We start from the raw sequence: 15,681 nt of genomic DNA, 5'->3' as shown, positions 1-15,681 counted from the left end.
TCACAGATTGAAGGCTCTGTTTTTGGAAGGTTCGAGTACAGCACAGGGGTTCCACGTGTCTTTATGGTTACATCCAGGCTGAGATGCTATTTGGTCAACGTAACTCAAATTCCTGGCCAGCCAAACTCCAGCAGCAAAGGCCCAAATTGAAGAACAAGTTCCTCTGGAAGTCATTCTTATTGGTGCTGAAGTGGTAGATGCCCCAAAGCCAGTCTCCCACTTTGTCTGGAATTTCGGTAGCTTCGTTCGCAGAGCCCGCAGAGGCCCCGCCAGCCCCACTGGAAGGCATAACAGCACCTTCGCCCAAATCTACTAAATCTTTTAATCCCAGATTTCTTTGTGGTTCTTTGTGCTACAAATCAGCTCCATCCTCTGCTGTCTTTTCCCTTAATTAGCCCTAGCACAGCTGAGTGCCCTGTAGTCATTTTTAATGAGTTAATCAAGGAAGACCTGAATCCTTTGCTTAGCCTAGAACTGACATGGCTAAAAGCCCCTGGAGTGCCCCAGGATATCATTCATAATCCTTTGTCTGCTCAGGCTGCTCTTTCTTCCCTGTGAGCTCTGAATCAGGGAAATTTCAGGCATAAAATAAGAGCATTAATTCATTGGTCCTCATATTTTTGAAGAAAATAAAATAGCTAATGTTTAATAAGCACATAACACATGCCAGAACCTACTGAAAGGCACTTTATATGAAAACCCAGTGAGGCAGCAAATTTAGTTACTTCTGTTGTTCACATAAGAAAAATGAAGTTTAGAGAGTTTTTCCAAGTCTTTCCATTTCAGGGAGCTAGGGAAGGGAGGAGCCAGATTCACAACAAAATCTATCTGACCTTCCCTGGTGGCTCAGAGGATAAAGAATCCGCCTCAGTGCAGGAGCTTCAGCTGGATGCCTGGGTTGGGAAGATTCCCTGAAGAAGGAAATGGCCACCTACTCCAGTATTCTTGCCTGGAGAATCCCATAGACAGAGGAGCCTGGTGGGCTACAGTCTATGGGGTCACACAGAGTCAGACATGACCAAGTGACTAACACTGATGTCACAGGGATTGGAAGGACAGGGAGATCGGGGGGTGGGGGAGAGGGGCAGAGAGACAAAGTAAAAGTTGACAGAGTTCATTTTATTTTTTTAGTTATTATTATTTTTAAAATATTTATTTGGCTGGGCTGGGTCTTAGTTGTGGCATGCAGGGTCTTTAGTTGAAGCATGTGAACTCTTAGTTGTGGCTGTGGGATCTAGTTCCCTGATCAAGGATCAAACTCAGGTCCCCTGCATTGAGAACTTGGAATCTTAGCCAATGGACCACCAGGAGAGTCCCATGGAGTTCATTTTAGCCAAGTGTCGTCCTGAGGGTCTCAATCGTGAAGACATTCATGAACCGACTCTTTTTGACTCCCTCTCAATCACCCTCAATCTCCATCTCTCACACGCAATCTTTTTTTCCCCTTCGCTCTCTCTATTTCCATCTATTGCTGTTATGCTTTAAAAAAAAAATTTGGCATGATTCTTGAAATACTAACCTCAAATAATCAACAAGTATTCACAACTCTGTTACAAAATCTGCCATTTCTTATGGGAAAACATTAATTTATGAGTGATGAGTGTCTGATACACTTCAATTGAATAATAAACATAATCTGGGATAGACCAATTGTCAAATGTCTCTGGAGGTAAAGATAAACTTCCTTAAATTTTTTTTTAAATTTTTTCCCTGTTATTTTCTAACGCAGCAGTCCACAGTGTTTTTTGGCACAACTGGTTTTATGGAAGACAGTTTTTCCACAGACAAGTGTGAGGGTGAAGGGGGTGGGGTGGGGGTGGGGGAAGGGGTTGGGGATGGTTTCCAGATGATTCAAGTGCCTTACATTTATTGTGCACTTAATTTCTATTATTATCACATCAGCTCCACCTCAGATCATCAGGCAATAGAGCCCAGGGGTTGGGGGCCTCTGTGCTAAAGGAATCTGAAGCTTTGGCCTTCTCCCATGAGGAACGTGGAAGCTTCCTGAAGCCACAGAGGAATACTATTTGTCTTGTTCATAAATTATCTTTAGGATCTTGCCCATTATCTGGCACCTCATAGGTGCAGAGGGACTGCATAGCAATTAACGGCACAGACTCTTAATATAATGTGAGCCACATGGGTGATTTTAAATTTTATAATAACCACATTAAAAAGGTAAGAAGAAATGGGTGACATTGATTTTACTAACACATTTTATTTTGCCCAGTATGTAAAAAATGTTGTTTTGACTGTGTAAGGCATATAAAAATCACTGAGCTGATGAAACAAAATTGTTTTAAGGCAGGACAAGAAAAATTGAACCTAAAATTTTATCTGCTGTTTGAGTCACTCTTCTCTCCCCTTCATATGCATTGTGCATCTGCACTGTACACAGACTAGATCTCTTTAGAAGATCTAGAAGACACAGGAATGCCTGCTCACCAACAAGAAATTAACTAAAAACCCCAACAATTTTCTATCAGTGCCAGCAAGGTAACTCTTTAGGAGATAACATTCCTTTCTCAATTCTGTAAGGAGTCATGATGACTCACTACTTGCCTGTTAGATCATGTAAACTATCAATATGTTTCTCTTACGTATAACCCTTTGTCTCAAAAGTTTATATAACTGTGCTTTGACCTCTAATGGATCTTTGAGTTCTAATGGGTGGAACAGTCCTCAGTGCTTTCTGAGAGACTGTCTCCTGGGTTGTAATCCTCAGATTGGCTTGAATAAAATTTTCCATTTATTTCTTAGATTGGCTATTGAGTATTTTTTTTCTTGGACAGAGCTGTTTCACATCGTGTGTTTTGTGCTGAGTGTCCAAAATGCAGTGTGCCAGGGCTTCCCTGGATGTCCAGTACTTAAGACTCTAAGCTTCCACTGCAGGAAGCATGGGTTCAGTCTCTGGTTGAGAAATTAAGATCCTGCATGCCACACCATGGGGCAAAAAAAGAAAACAAACAAGCAAACAAAACAACCCCACAGTTCAGGGTGTGTTTTACAGTCACAGCACATCTCAGTTTGGACTTGGCACGTTCAGGTGCCCAGTGTGGCTCAGCCATGTATTGGTTATAAATGTGGCTCAGCCACTGTATTGGTTATAAACACCCTCAGAGCCTGTTTCAGAGGAGGAAAAAGGGCAGCAGTTTACGGCCCAAATTGTCTTGGATTCCAGGACTGTGCCTTTAAACGGACTTTTGGGCTTGGCCTCCACTCTTGAAGAAATGGGATGAGAGCAGTTATGGGGACCAATTAATACAAGGGCAGGGCTTGGCCCAGAGCAGAAATCCAGACCCTTTGAGCTTTGGATGCATCCTTTTGTGGCATTGAAACATTGGTCACCTTATTTCTGCTTTGATGCACACTTTCCTGTAATAATAACACTTGAATTTCTCCCATTCTAAAGTGTTTCTCCAAAAATCCATGTCCACATGTGTATTGAGCTCCCTCTGCTTCCCCGCAAATTCTCCATGGTTTCTCCACTCCTGCACCTCCTGTTCATCTCTCTCCTCCCTGCACAGAGCTTGACACTCACCATCCCCTGAAAGTGCAGTAGTCTTCTCAAATTTAGGAACAAGAAATGAAGTGAGAGGTTCAAGTGATAAAGAGGTGGTAGTGGCTCTTGGGCATTATGTGGGATAGCGTGGTGTGGAGTCTTGTTGGGTTGTTGTGGGGTCATTTGGGGTCTTTTTGGGGTGGCTGTTGGATCTTGTGGGGCTGAGGGGGAGTCTTGTGGGGTCTTATGGGGCTGTGGGTGGGTGGGGAAGTACAACTGCTTGGAGCTGATGTAGCTGTTCCCTGGTGAAGGAGTGGGAACTATCACACCCATAAGGTGGTTCCTTCTGCCCGAGGTGGACCCTCTGATGCTAAACTTTTTCAAACAGAGTACATCCTTCATGGACACACAGCTATGAAGATCACTTCTAACCAGAACTGGTGCCGATGGAGAGCCTTTCAGGATTGGAAGCATTCTGGGTTTTTGGTCTGCTACCCATCTCTGCAGGAGTGAGATGGGTCAGCAGAACCATCCTCAAAGCAGAATAGGAGGCCAGTGCCCATGTATTTCTGAGCTTCCTGGAATGCAGAGCAGAAAGCAGGTTTCTGAGATGGAATTCTCCATGGGAGACCATCAGAAAAGCTTCATATGGCATTTTGAGGTTGTCTTTTTGACAATATTCAACAATACTTTCCCCTCTACTTCTCAACACTTGGATCTTTCCAGGTTTGCTCTTGCTATTTAAATCTTTCAGCTCAGGACAGACTTTGGAGGAAATAATTTCGTTTTCTCTGAGGCAATGCCAAATTAATTGAACAAGTTGCAAATTAATCCGGCCAGAAGCAAAACAAAACAAACAAAAACTATGGAGCTTGAAAGAAAACACCGGATAGTGGTCAAAATGTGGTCAAAAGCCTTTGGTATGGATCACAACAAACTGGAAAATTGTTTAAAAGATGGGAATACCAGCCTCCTGATAAACCTTACCTGCCTCCTAAGAAACCTTATGCAGGTCAAGAAGTAACAGTCAGAACTGGACATGGAACAATGGACTGGTTCAAAATTGGGAAAGGAGTACTTGAAGGCTATATATTGTCACCCTGCTTATTTTTCATATTTGCAAAGAGAAAGTGTTAGTTGCTCAGTCATGCTGACTCTTTGTAACCCCATGGACTATAGCCCACCAGGCTCCTCTGTCCTTGGACTTCTATGAGCAATAATACTGGAGTGGGTAGCCATCCCCATCTCCAGAGGATCTTCCCAACTTAGGGATTGAACTGCATCTCCTGCATAGGTAGGAGGATTTTCAACACTGAGTCCCCAGGGAAGCTCATCATGGGAAATGCTGGGCTAGATGAATCACAAGCTGGAATCAAGACTGCTGGGAGAAATATGTGTGTGTGTTATGTGTGTGTTAGTCGCTCACAGTTGTGTCCAACTCTTTGTGACCCCATGGACTGTAGCCCACCAGGCTTCTCTGTCCATGGAATTCTCCAGGTAAGAATACTGGAGTGGATTGCCATTCCCTTCTCCAGAGGAACTTCCCAACCCAGGAATCGAACCCTGGTCTCCTGCATGGCAGGCAGATTCTTTACCGTTTATGATACCATTATAAGGCAGAAAGTGAAGAGGAACTTAAGAACTTGTTGATGAAGGTCAAAGAGGATAGTGAAAAAGCTGGCTTAAAACTCAGCATTCAAAAAACTAAGATCACGGCATCTGGTTGCATCACTTCATGGCAAATAGAAGGGGAAAAAGTGGAAACAGTGACAGGTTTTCTTTTCTTGGGCTTCCAAATAACTGCAGATGGTGACTGTAGCCATGAAATTAAAATAGGCTTGCTCCTTGGAAGGAAAACTATGACAAACGTAGGCAGTACATTGAAAAGCAAAGACATCACTTTGCCGACAAAGCTCCGTCTAGTCAAAACTATGGTTTTTCCAGTAGTCATGTATGGATGTGAACTGGGGCTTCCCAGGTGGCACAGTGGTAAAGAATCTGCCTGTCAAGGCAGGATATGCAAGAGACACAGTTTTGATCTCTGGGTCAGGAATATCCCCTGGAGTAGAAAATGGCAACCCACTCCAGTATGCTTGCCTGGGAAATTCCATGGACAGAGGAACCTGGCAGGCTACAGTCCATAGCATCACAAAGTGTTGGACATGATTGAGTATACATCCACCCACATGGATGTGAGAGTTGGACCATAAAGAAAGTTGATGCTTTCTAACTGCTGGAGAACACTCTTGAAGTCTCTTGGACTGCAAGGAGACCAAACCAGTCAATTCAATCCTGAAGGAAATCAACCCTGAATATTCACTGCAAAGACTGATGCTGAAACTGAAGCTACAATACTTTGACCACCTGATGTGAAGAGGTGGAAAAGACCCTAATGCTGAGAAAGACTGAGGGCAGGAGAAGAGGGGGCAGCAGAGGTTGAGGTGGTTATAAATAGCATCCGGACTCAACTGACATGAGTTTGAGCAAAATCCTGGAGATAGTGAAGGACAGGGAAGCCTGGCGTGCTGCAGTCCAAGGGGTTGCTAAGAGTAAGATGCGACTGAGTGATTGAACAACAGCAACAACAAAATGTGATCGTATCTAGTGCCCCACCCTGCTTGTTAATCACCACAACGAGATAAGCAAAAGGTCATGCAGCTTCCCACCCCTTTCTCTCCTGGTACCTGCACCTTGGGGGCAGTTTGCAACTTATTTCCTTTCTATTTTCCTGGAATTATATTCTACTAAAATTCCCTTGAGATTTGCTCAGTCCATTGGAATTCAAGAAAAGTGGGCCCTGATATACAGCATAAATGTCTAAATCTTGACTCATGACCTTCTATGTATTAGATAGGCACAGCAGCAGCTTTTATAATAACAGTCCATTTCATGATTAAAAAAAATTTTTTTTTCTTTATTTAAATGTTGATCAGAGGAAATGGATAAGGAAATTTCAGTAGCAAGTTCTGTAGTAACGGGGTAGGAAAGTGTGACTCAGTCTGGCCCTATGTTTGCTACTGGGGGACGTTTGCTGTTGGGCGACGCTTGCCGCACTGCACTTGGGTATATTGTGGGTGCAGAAGAGTTGCCTTTCATTCCTTAACTAATTCATCTGCCGTCATATCCCTTAAAACCAATCACCTTGATGACGCTGTGTGGTCTGGTCTACGCTATTCTGCGACGGGGTGGGGGCAATCTCCCATCAGGTTTCCTAAATCCTGACCCAGTGCTCAATGTCTCAGTAGCTGCGCAAAGTCCGGGAGTTGAACGCACCGGAACTAGTGCTCTTCCGAGAGCGCCTGGCCACTCCCAGAACTACTTTTAGAGAAGATTGCATTAAGGGAGGGGGCCTTGGAAGGTGTTTAAAAGGGGCTTGACAGGGTGGGTCCCTCCAGTGCCTCTACCGGACTCCAGGAGAGAGGGAGGCAGTTCTCACTGAAGTTCCTTGCTCGTCTGGAGGCCCATCCTCACCATGTCTTCGGAGGGTAAGCCCTTGGGACGAGGGCTATTGTGACTAATGCGGAGAGTCTGGGCTGTGGGGTATCGGCAGGGCTCACCTGGAGTGATTTGAAGTTTTCTGTTTACTGTGCTATTTAGTGCTGAGACTTAGAAAGGGGGGAAGGCTAACTAGACCAGGCCCTGAAAAAGCCTCCTTAGAGAAGGAGCTCAAGATGGTAGTAGGCACCCATCATGGGGTACTTTTTTTTTTCCCCCTTAAATTCAGAAATGTGCAAAGTTCACTTTGCAGGATGCAGCGGTTCTAGATTGCTTTGAGGAGGGCCTAAAGGGGGAAGGGAGCCTAACTTCTCCAGAACCTGATATTTTGCCCATTTTTCATCAGAGAGTGAATTTGGTTTAGAACTGAGTCAGTAGTGAGCCCAGTTCTAATGCACTTGGGAGCCCAAAGCTAAAATTGAGGACTGAGGAGCTTGCCCTAGTTACAAGCAGAAATGCAAATATTAATGTGTATGATTCCACGATGTTTGGTTTTTGTCAGATGAGATTTCTTCGTTTAAATTTTTGACATCTCCTAATAGCTGCATATTTTGAGTCCTCTCATAGGTGGTGGGTACATATTAGTGGGGGTCTTGACAGATACATCTGGGCATTCCCAGGCCAGTGTCTGGACCTGTGCATTGCGTTGTCATTATAGTTTATATGGCAGATGCCTCAAGAATTGTTTGGGGTGCACTGACGTCTCCGGTATCGGTAAGATGTGCAGGTGGGATTTCATGGGATTCCTCAGAGGGTGCCAGGCCAGGAGCAGAATCCCAGGAGCAGAATCCCAGGGGTGGGCTTGCCAGAGCTCTGCAAGGGGGCCTAAGCTTCCTGCCCAGAAACAAAATTCCTTCTCTTTGGGAGGCTGCAGATTGAGCAAGTCTCAGTTCTCACACACAGATCCCGGGGTTACAAGTGAACCGAAATGTGAGGCCTGAGGCTGAAGTCTGTTTCTTGTTCTGGATCTGTTCTAGAGTCTTTTTCTGGACCTGCTCCAGAGTCTCAAGAAGGCCAGAGGCGCAGGAGAACCAAGTACGACAAAAATCAGTCCAAGATTCTTTTTGAGGCTTTCAAAAGTGACGCTTACCCCGATATTAATGTCAGAATGGCTCTGGCTGAGCGAATCAAGGTTCCTGAGCCAAGAATCCAGGTAAAAATGTAAATCCTTGACAGGAGGGTGGGGCTGGGTGAGGGACCAGCCCACGTATTAACTGCCTGTTTTTAATACTGGTTTAAAAAGCCCTGCTTTGAGTAAATCCTCTTAATATTGCTGTGAGGTAGACATTATCCCCATTTATAGGAAAATAAAGGTTAGAGGTTAGTAATTTAGGTTACTACTCTGGCAAGGGGTAGAGTCTAAACTGGCTTCTCTGGGTTCTGTCAAATATTTACCATGTTAGAAATTGAAAACTGAGAATTTACAAAACGGGAAAAAAAGAAATTGAAACCGAGAAATCTCAAAATATTCACTAATTCAGTAAAAATAACCATAATAAACCTGTGCTGCAGTCCATGACGTCGCAGAGTCTTAGCGACTGGACAACAATAAACTGGTTACATTACTTGTTAATTTTTGGTATTTTTTAAGAAAAGCAACCATAGTCTCAAAACCTGAACACTGTCTTAGAAGAATGGCAGAACAAGACTCAGAAGCTGGTTTCTCAGTTCTTTGCATTCCCTTTGCTGTACCAGCTCTCTGGGCCTCTGGGAATCACAGAGAGAATATAGGAAGAGAGGAAAAGAGCAGAGGCAAATTACATCTGGGTGTTATAAAGAAAATGGTTTTGATTTCACAGGGACCCCCCAAAGGGGGTTGGAGGTCCCAGGAATCTTGGATCTTTTGGATCTCTGGGTCACAGCCTTGGGGGCACACTGTAGTCTCTCTGATTGCTCCTCCAGGAAGTCTACTTGGATGAGTCTGGGTCCAGCCTGGGAATTTAAGTAACACCCCCTCCTCTGCCCTCTAGGTGATTGAAGTGTGAGGTCAAGTCTGAAAACTGCTGCTGCTGCTCTTAATGAAATTCAGGTCTTTGAGGGCGGAGCTGGAATATACACAGGCTGTTTAGAAAGCCTCCCAGGTGATTCTGATGTGTAGCTAGGATTGAAATCTCTGTTCTTGACCAGTGGTTTTCAGTCCTAGATTAACGTCTCCTGCACTGGCAGGCAGATTCTTTACCACTAGTGCTATCTGGGAAGCCCAAACACCAATGCAGGAGACGTTAAGAGACTAAGAGACTTGGGTTCGATCCCTGGGTTGGGAAGATCCCCTGGAGAAGGGAATGGCAAACCACTTCAATATTTTTGCCTGGAGAATCCTATGGACAGAGGAGCCTGGCGGGCTACGGTCCATAGGGTCACACAGAGTTGTACATTACTGAAGCGACTTAGCAGGCAGGCAGGTACAACTTCACGACCACTTATGGGCAGAAGCACTGGGTTCAGAAGTTCAGTAAAAGGTTCTGGGGTTCCTTTTATACTTCAGGTAGCATCTGGAGCCAGATGGGAAACCTTGAAGTTCAAAAGCTCAGCTATGGGACATCCCTCTGGGGGCACCTGGTAGACACCCTATTAGGGCCAGAGAGTGAAAGTCGATTAGTCGTGTCCAGCTCTTTGCCACCCAGTGCCTGCCAGACTCTTTTGTCCATAGGATTTCCCAAAGGGACAATAATGGAGTGGATTGCCATTCCCTTCTCCAGGGGATCTTTCCTTTCCAGGGATTGAGCCCAGGTCTCTTACGTTGCAGGCAGATTCTTTACCATCTGAGCCACCTGGGAAACCCAATTAGGGGCCAGAGACTGGGAAAGTTTCCTGGTTAGAGATCAGCTTAGCATTTGCAAAGGCCAGGGTGTGGGGGAAGAAGCCAGCATCCTGTGCCTACCTGGAGGTGGGCTTGCCTTGGGGCCAGGGTGTGTATAGGAGAGTGCAGGGTTGGAATTTTGGGAATGTCCCTCCTCCCTCACCCCTCTGCTGTAAGTTTGGGCCTTTATCCTGCAGTTTCCCTGGGGGAGTTGTTTTCCCTAAGGGAAAAGAAAATGTGTGGGAATTGTCAGTGAAGTTCCTTTATTGTTCTGTTCCATCTTCAGGGCTTGCCTAGTGGCTGGGCCTATAAAGAGGCCACTGTTGTGGTCCTGGAGGGCAAAGGGGAGGCCTGGCAGAACTGGACCAGGGTCAGGGGTGAAGAGGAGCCTCCAGGAGAAGGAGTAGCCCTAGGGGAGGTGGAACCGCATCTCAAATCTAGAGGAGGCAGAGAGGAGGCCTGCCTGGGAATGGGAAGAGAAGAGGACTCCCAGTGTCAGGCAAAGGAGAGGAGGTGGGACTAATAAGTGTCTTGCTCCCAGGCCTCACCTATCCAAGGTGAGGTCCTGAAAGGACCCACAGAGGAACTAACACTGAACTAGGGGGCTTGGGGTGAAAAGGGGTTTTACTCAGAGGGGTTCTGTCTTATAAACTAAAAAATGATTACCACTGTACAGCTTACGTAACACCTCATTCTGTCACATAGTTACCACTGTACAGCTTACGTAACACCTCATTCTGTCACATAGTTAACATTTCTTTATGATAAGAGCATTAAATATCTATCTGCTTTCTTAGCAACTTAGCAACATGCTGTAATTAGATCTCCAGAACTTGTTAATCTTATGACCTGAGAGTTGGTACCCTTTGACCAGCATCTGTCCAGTCCCGTCGGCCCCGCCCCCCGGCCTCCCCCGCCATGGGAGGAGGCTTCTTTCAAAGATAATCTTGATAAGAAGGGGTGAGTTGCAGTTGGCAGAGAAGAGCAGAGCCAGGAGTGAAAGTGAAAGCACAGTGAAAGTGCCGACAAGGATTGGAAAGTAGAATGGGAGAGAAAGGGTGTGTTGCTATGGCGGCCTCCACACAGCGTCCTGGGTTGTGGGACGCATGCGCACATGATGCCTTGGGGAGCTTTGCCCGGATGGTTAAGGTTGGGCCACACCTTGAATGGTTTGAATCGGCTTACCACGAATTTTACTTTTATTCTGAATTCTACCTTAAGTCACATGCTCCTTGGTGGTGATAATTATGGGACTGGGCTTAATTGGGAAATGTCTTTTTGTCTCACCATCCCTGTGTCTCTTCCTTTCTCCATCTCCCTCCCCCTATCCCCGCCCCTCTAGGTGTGGTTTCAGAACAGAAGAGCTCGAGATCCTCGATCTCGCAAGAACACAAAGGAAAAGGCACGCCCCCCGGTTCCAGAACCCATTCATGGAAGAGTTGGCGCCCCAGTTCCAAGACCCAGTCAGGGTGGACTCTGTGCCCCCAACTGCCCTTGCCAGCAGTGTCTTCTGGCGGCCCAGAAGAATGCCAGTTTATTTTCCTCGAAGCCAGGGAATGCTTCTGATCAAGCTGATTTTGGTGGGTATGTTGGTAACCCGAGCATGAATATGGCCTCGCATAACCTGCCAACTGCAGCTGATGAGCCTTCCGGAGACCTGCGCTACTCTTTCTCCTCGAGCTTCAGCCTCCACTATTTCTCCTCAGGCTTCAACCCCAAAATTCTCAATGCTTCCCAACAGTCCTCTCCACAACTGGAAGCTGGCTGTGCAGAGACTTATGTGGGGGACCCCGAGCAGTTCCTGGCTCAAGGGGATGAGCCCCCGCAGGGATACGGGCAGTGTCCCCCCTCTGGTGAACAGCAGCCATGGTGGAACTGGCAGCCTTCGCCTGCTCCGAAGCCAGAGATGGAATTCGAGCATCCACTGAGCCAGAGCCTGGAGGCCGCTGTCCCTCCGTGGTCCTGTTGGTCACTTCCACCTACTCCGGCCTCTTCACCTCCTCAACCCCCTCTGCCCCAGGAGCTGTGTTCCCATCCTGCTTCTTCTCAGCCCTTTCCAAAGAAGGCACGTGCCAATATGAGGAATCTGTTCCATCCCTACCTCTGAGAAAGGACCTTGGTGGCAGGCCCTAGGCACCCCAGCCCTCAGCCATTGCAGCTCTGGGAGCAGCACTTAAACCCCTGCTACAACAAAACAGCGGACATAACCTAAGCAAGTGTGAGCCAGTCACAGATGAAATCAGCTAGGGCTCATCTATACTTTTTAATAGTATGCAAAATTGAAAAAGGATTTGAAGATTTGTGTATTTGTGCTGGAGAGATATAGACATATTTCTAATGAAATGCAGTTGTCAAGATGGAAGGGCATAAAGTGCAGGGGATATGGGCAGGCAGAGGACCTAAGGGGTTTCCTTAGATGGGAGGAAAAGGGATCTTTGGAAGTCCATCTGTCCTGGCTTTTTATCAATATGAATCAATATGATTCACTTGATCAATATGAAGCACTTAAATGTTCTGTAAACCTTAGAAGGGATTGAGGGGTAGGGTGAGGGCTGATTTGTAGAAATAAACTCAATACTCACAGAATGGGATTCACTGTGGCTATTTCTGTGGCCTGGGATGGATCCTCCCTCTTCTCCATGTGCACACTGCCCATTTCCCTTGTCCAGCCAAGTGTGTCTTCCCTCTGGACTTTGAACACATCCCTGCTCCCGGGCAAACAATTTCCTGAAAGCAAGTCCTCCTCCCAACTCACTGTGTATTGCCAAATGCAAACCCCAGTGTAGAATGAATGGGTTTGAGTAGAGAGAGAAGTTGGAAGGTGAATGCAAATGCATCTCTTTTCAGTTCACACAGTGTAGCCTGGGTCCCTCCAGTACCTACTCATCCATGCCAAGAGGGAGAGGGTGGGAAGCACACCTATGTGGAGGAAATCTGCTTAGCCAGGGGGACTGAACCCTCAAGATTGGAGAAATTATATAAAGATGCTTCTTGTTCATGTGGCAGACTACCTTCAAGGTTACAGAGTAGCAAAACTTAGCTTTACCCAGTTTATAAATAAGGATCTGGTGTACATCAGAGCTGAACACCAGCAGCCTTAAATTGCTCTGCGCAGTCTGACTTTAAGGAAAACTAGGTGAAAGTAAGTAAGGAAAACTAGCACACCCACTCCAGTACTCTTGCCTGGAAAATCCCAAGGACGGAGGAGCCTGATGGGCTACAGTCCATGTGGTCGCTAAGAGTCGGACACAACTGAGCGACTTCACTTTCACTTTTCAATTTCATGCATTGGAGAAGGAGATGGCAACCCACTCCAGTGTTCTTGCCTGGAGAATCCCAGGGACAGGGGAGTCTAGTGGGCTGCCATCTATGGGGTTGCACAGAGTCGGACACGACTGAAGTGATTTAGCAGCAGCAGCAGCAGCAGGGGTTGAGCACAGGCTGCTGAAATGTCCAATTACATATTTCACCTTCCTTGCTTCCTTGCCATTCTGTGAAGTTAAAGTACCAACACACAAACTGCCAGGAAGGCCTCATAGCCTGAAAAATCTTAAGTTGGATCTACATTGTCAGCACCTTGGGTTTTGACTCCAGACTACTCAGGTTTCATCAGTAGACATCTTTCTAGCCTCAAACCCCCATCCTTCACCCCCATTTTTCTTCCCAAATGGCAGTACCAGGTGAAGAGGGAACGAGAGTACCACCAGATCCTGCTGGAGGGCAGAACACCAGGCTACCCTGTGCCCACGGAGGGTGTCAGGAAACTGCTCCTGTGTGTCTTCATGAGGGGATATGCTGAGTTTCCCAGGTCTGGGGCCCAAAGAGACAGAAGCAGAGCTGCATGGTAGGAGACTGGATGGCTGTCTTCTGTTCAAATGGAGCAGAAGGCTTGGCTGAACTCTGACCTTAATAAGGCTTCTCTCTGGTTCCCTGTCTTTCTGCCCCTATAGTGCCTTACAATGTGTGAAATCCACATTGGAATGGATTAATAAACATTAATTAACCCTTATATTTATCAAGTTGTAGTAAAGAGAGAAGACACTGACTCAGAGAAGACACTGACTCACGAACTATTTACTCATATATGCCATGGCAAAGCTGGCCATGGAATCTGTATATGCTGATTGGTGAGTGATGGTCTTTCTCTGAAATTAGACTTCAGCATTTCCAAGTTTCTTGTAGGTGGAAAAGAAATAAAAGATGCTGTCTCTTGCTTTTTGTCTCTAGTTTTCTTACATTCTTTGCAGGAAATTTGTCCTCAACAAGGGCAAGTTCTTGGGAATTCCTTGGAGGCCCATTTTTTTAGGATTCAGTGCTTTAACTTCCCAGGCCTGGGTTCAATTTCTAGTTAGGGTACTAAAATCCAGCAAGTAACACAGCATGGCCAAAACAAAACCAAAAGCAAAACAAAACAACTGAAAAAACAAAAACAAATGAACAACATGGACAAGGTCTTTGTTTTTGTTGAGTCACTAAGTCGTGTCTGACTCTTTGACACCCCATGAACTGTAGCATGCCAGACTCCTCTATCCTCCACTATCTCCTGGAGTTTGCTCAAATTCATGTCCATTGAGTCAGTGAAGCTATTTAACCATCTCATCCTCTGCTGCCTTTTTGCTTTCAGCCTTTCCTAGCATCAGGGTCTTTTCTAATCAGTCAGCTCTTCACATCAGGTGGCCAAAGTATTGGAACTTTAGCAAGATCTTTAAGAAATCAGTATTTGGAAGGAAATGATTTAGGATATATAACCAGGGATATATAACTATGCTCCTGGTCTTCTCAGATGCTGCTGCTGCTGCTAAGTCACTTCAGTCGTGTCCAACTCTGTGCGACCCCATAGACGGCAGCCCACCAGCCTCCGCCATCCCTGGGATTCTCCAGGCAAGAACACTGGAGTGGGTTGCCATTTCCTTCTCCAATGCATGAAAGTGAAAAGTGAAAAGTGAAAGTGAAGTCACTCAGTCGTGTCCAACTCTAGTGACCCCGTGGACTGCAGCCTACCAGGCTCCTTCATCCATGGGATTTTCTAGGCAAGAGTACTGGAGTGGGGTGCCATTGCCTTCTCCGCTCCTCAGATGAGAACTTCCTATCTCCCTTCCTTTCCCCAGGCTCTTGGGTGCTTGCTAAGCAGCTGATCAGAGAAAGCCTGAGGAACAAGGGAAGAGCCTGAGGTAAAACTGAGGTTCAGTTCTGGCCCCACACTCCCTAGATATAGGGCCTGGGCAACATTTCTTCTCTTAGAGCCTAGTTTTCTTAATTACCAGGCAGCATATGAATGCCTCTCAGGCTAAGATAATGGTTCCAAGCATAAAAATAAACACAGAAAAGAGACTGCTCTGCCATTAATACAAGATAGTTACCATGGACAAAACTCAAAATGCAAATGACATGTTGGAGGAAAAAGTAAGAGCATATATAGTGGCAGGGAAATTAACAAAGTCAGATAACAATGAATGATACCTCTCAAAATAAAAGTGAAAGTCATTCTAAATTTAAAAAAAAAAGGCAAAACTAAAAATAGAATTGCCATGGTTTCCTGCAGTACCACTCCTGGGCATATGTCCAAAGAAAACTTGCACCTCTATGTTCATAGCAGCACTATTTACAATGGCTAAGACATGGAAACAACTTAAATGTACATCAATAGAGGAATAAATAAAGAAGATATGGGGACTTCCCTGGTGATCTAGTAGCCAAGACTCTGTGCACATAATGCAGGGGCCCAGATTTGATCCTTGGTGAGGGAACTGGGTCCCACATGCCACAACTAAGAGTTCTCATGCTGCAACTAAGACCTGGTGTAGCCAAATAAATAAATATTTAAAAAAAAAAAGATGTGGTACACATATATAATGGAATACTGTGCTGCTGCTGCTAAGTCACT

General features: G+C 45.7%; 1 protein-coding gene and 1 pseudogene across 5 annotated transcripts; one reads left to right on the top strand and one right to left on the bottom strand.

The window, feature by feature from the left end:
- On the bottom strand, positions 1 to 289 carry LOC147367657 (mitochondrial import receptor subunit TOM6 homolog pseudogene; annotated as a pseudogene).
- Positions 290 to 5,018: 4,729 nt separating this feature from the next.
- LOC147367656 (homeobox protein unc-42-like) lies at positions 5,019 to 14,023 on the top strand. Of its 5 annotated transcripts, none has more exons than XM_086315673.1 (5): positions 5,019 to 6,987; positions 7,975 to 8,150; positions 10,084 to 10,310; positions 11,140 to 11,377; positions 13,472 to 14,023. In XM_086315673.1, the coding sequence occupies exons 1-5, from the start codon at positions 6,975 to 6,977 to the stop codon at positions 13,643 to 13,645; spliced, it is 828 nt and encodes a 275-aa protein (XP_086171799.1). In that variant the 5' UTR covers positions 5,019 to 6,974; the 3' UTR covers positions 13,646 to 14,023. The 5 variants fall into 5 exon arrangements, with proteins under 5 accessions (XP_086171799.1, XP_086171800.1, XP_086171801.1 ...); XM_086315674.1 differs by having other exon boundaries at positions 5,023 to 6,987; positions 11,140 to 11,381; XM_086315675.1 differs by lacking the exon at positions 10,084 to 10,310 and having other exon boundaries at positions 6,196 to 6,987.
- Positions 14,024 to 15,681: the final 1,658 nt, after the last annotated feature.

This window comes from Bos grunniens, chromosome 8, assembly GCF_055505025.1.
Source record: "Bos grunniens cultivar Pamir isolate PY7600 chromosome 8, Bosgru_T2T1.0, whole genome shotgun sequence".
NCBI lineage: Eukaryota > Metazoa > Chordata > Mammalia > Artiodactyla > Bovidae > Bos > Bos grunniens.
This window is presented reverse-complemented; position numbering and strand designations above follow the sequence as displayed.

Excerpts from the sequence above, each read along its gene's own strand:
- LOC147367656 (XM_086315672.1), top strand. Across the intron at positions 8,151-11,139 it reads TTCCTGAGCCAAGAATCCAG|GTGTGGTTTCAGAACAGAAG; the intron begins GTAAAAATGTAA and ends CCGCCCCTCTAG.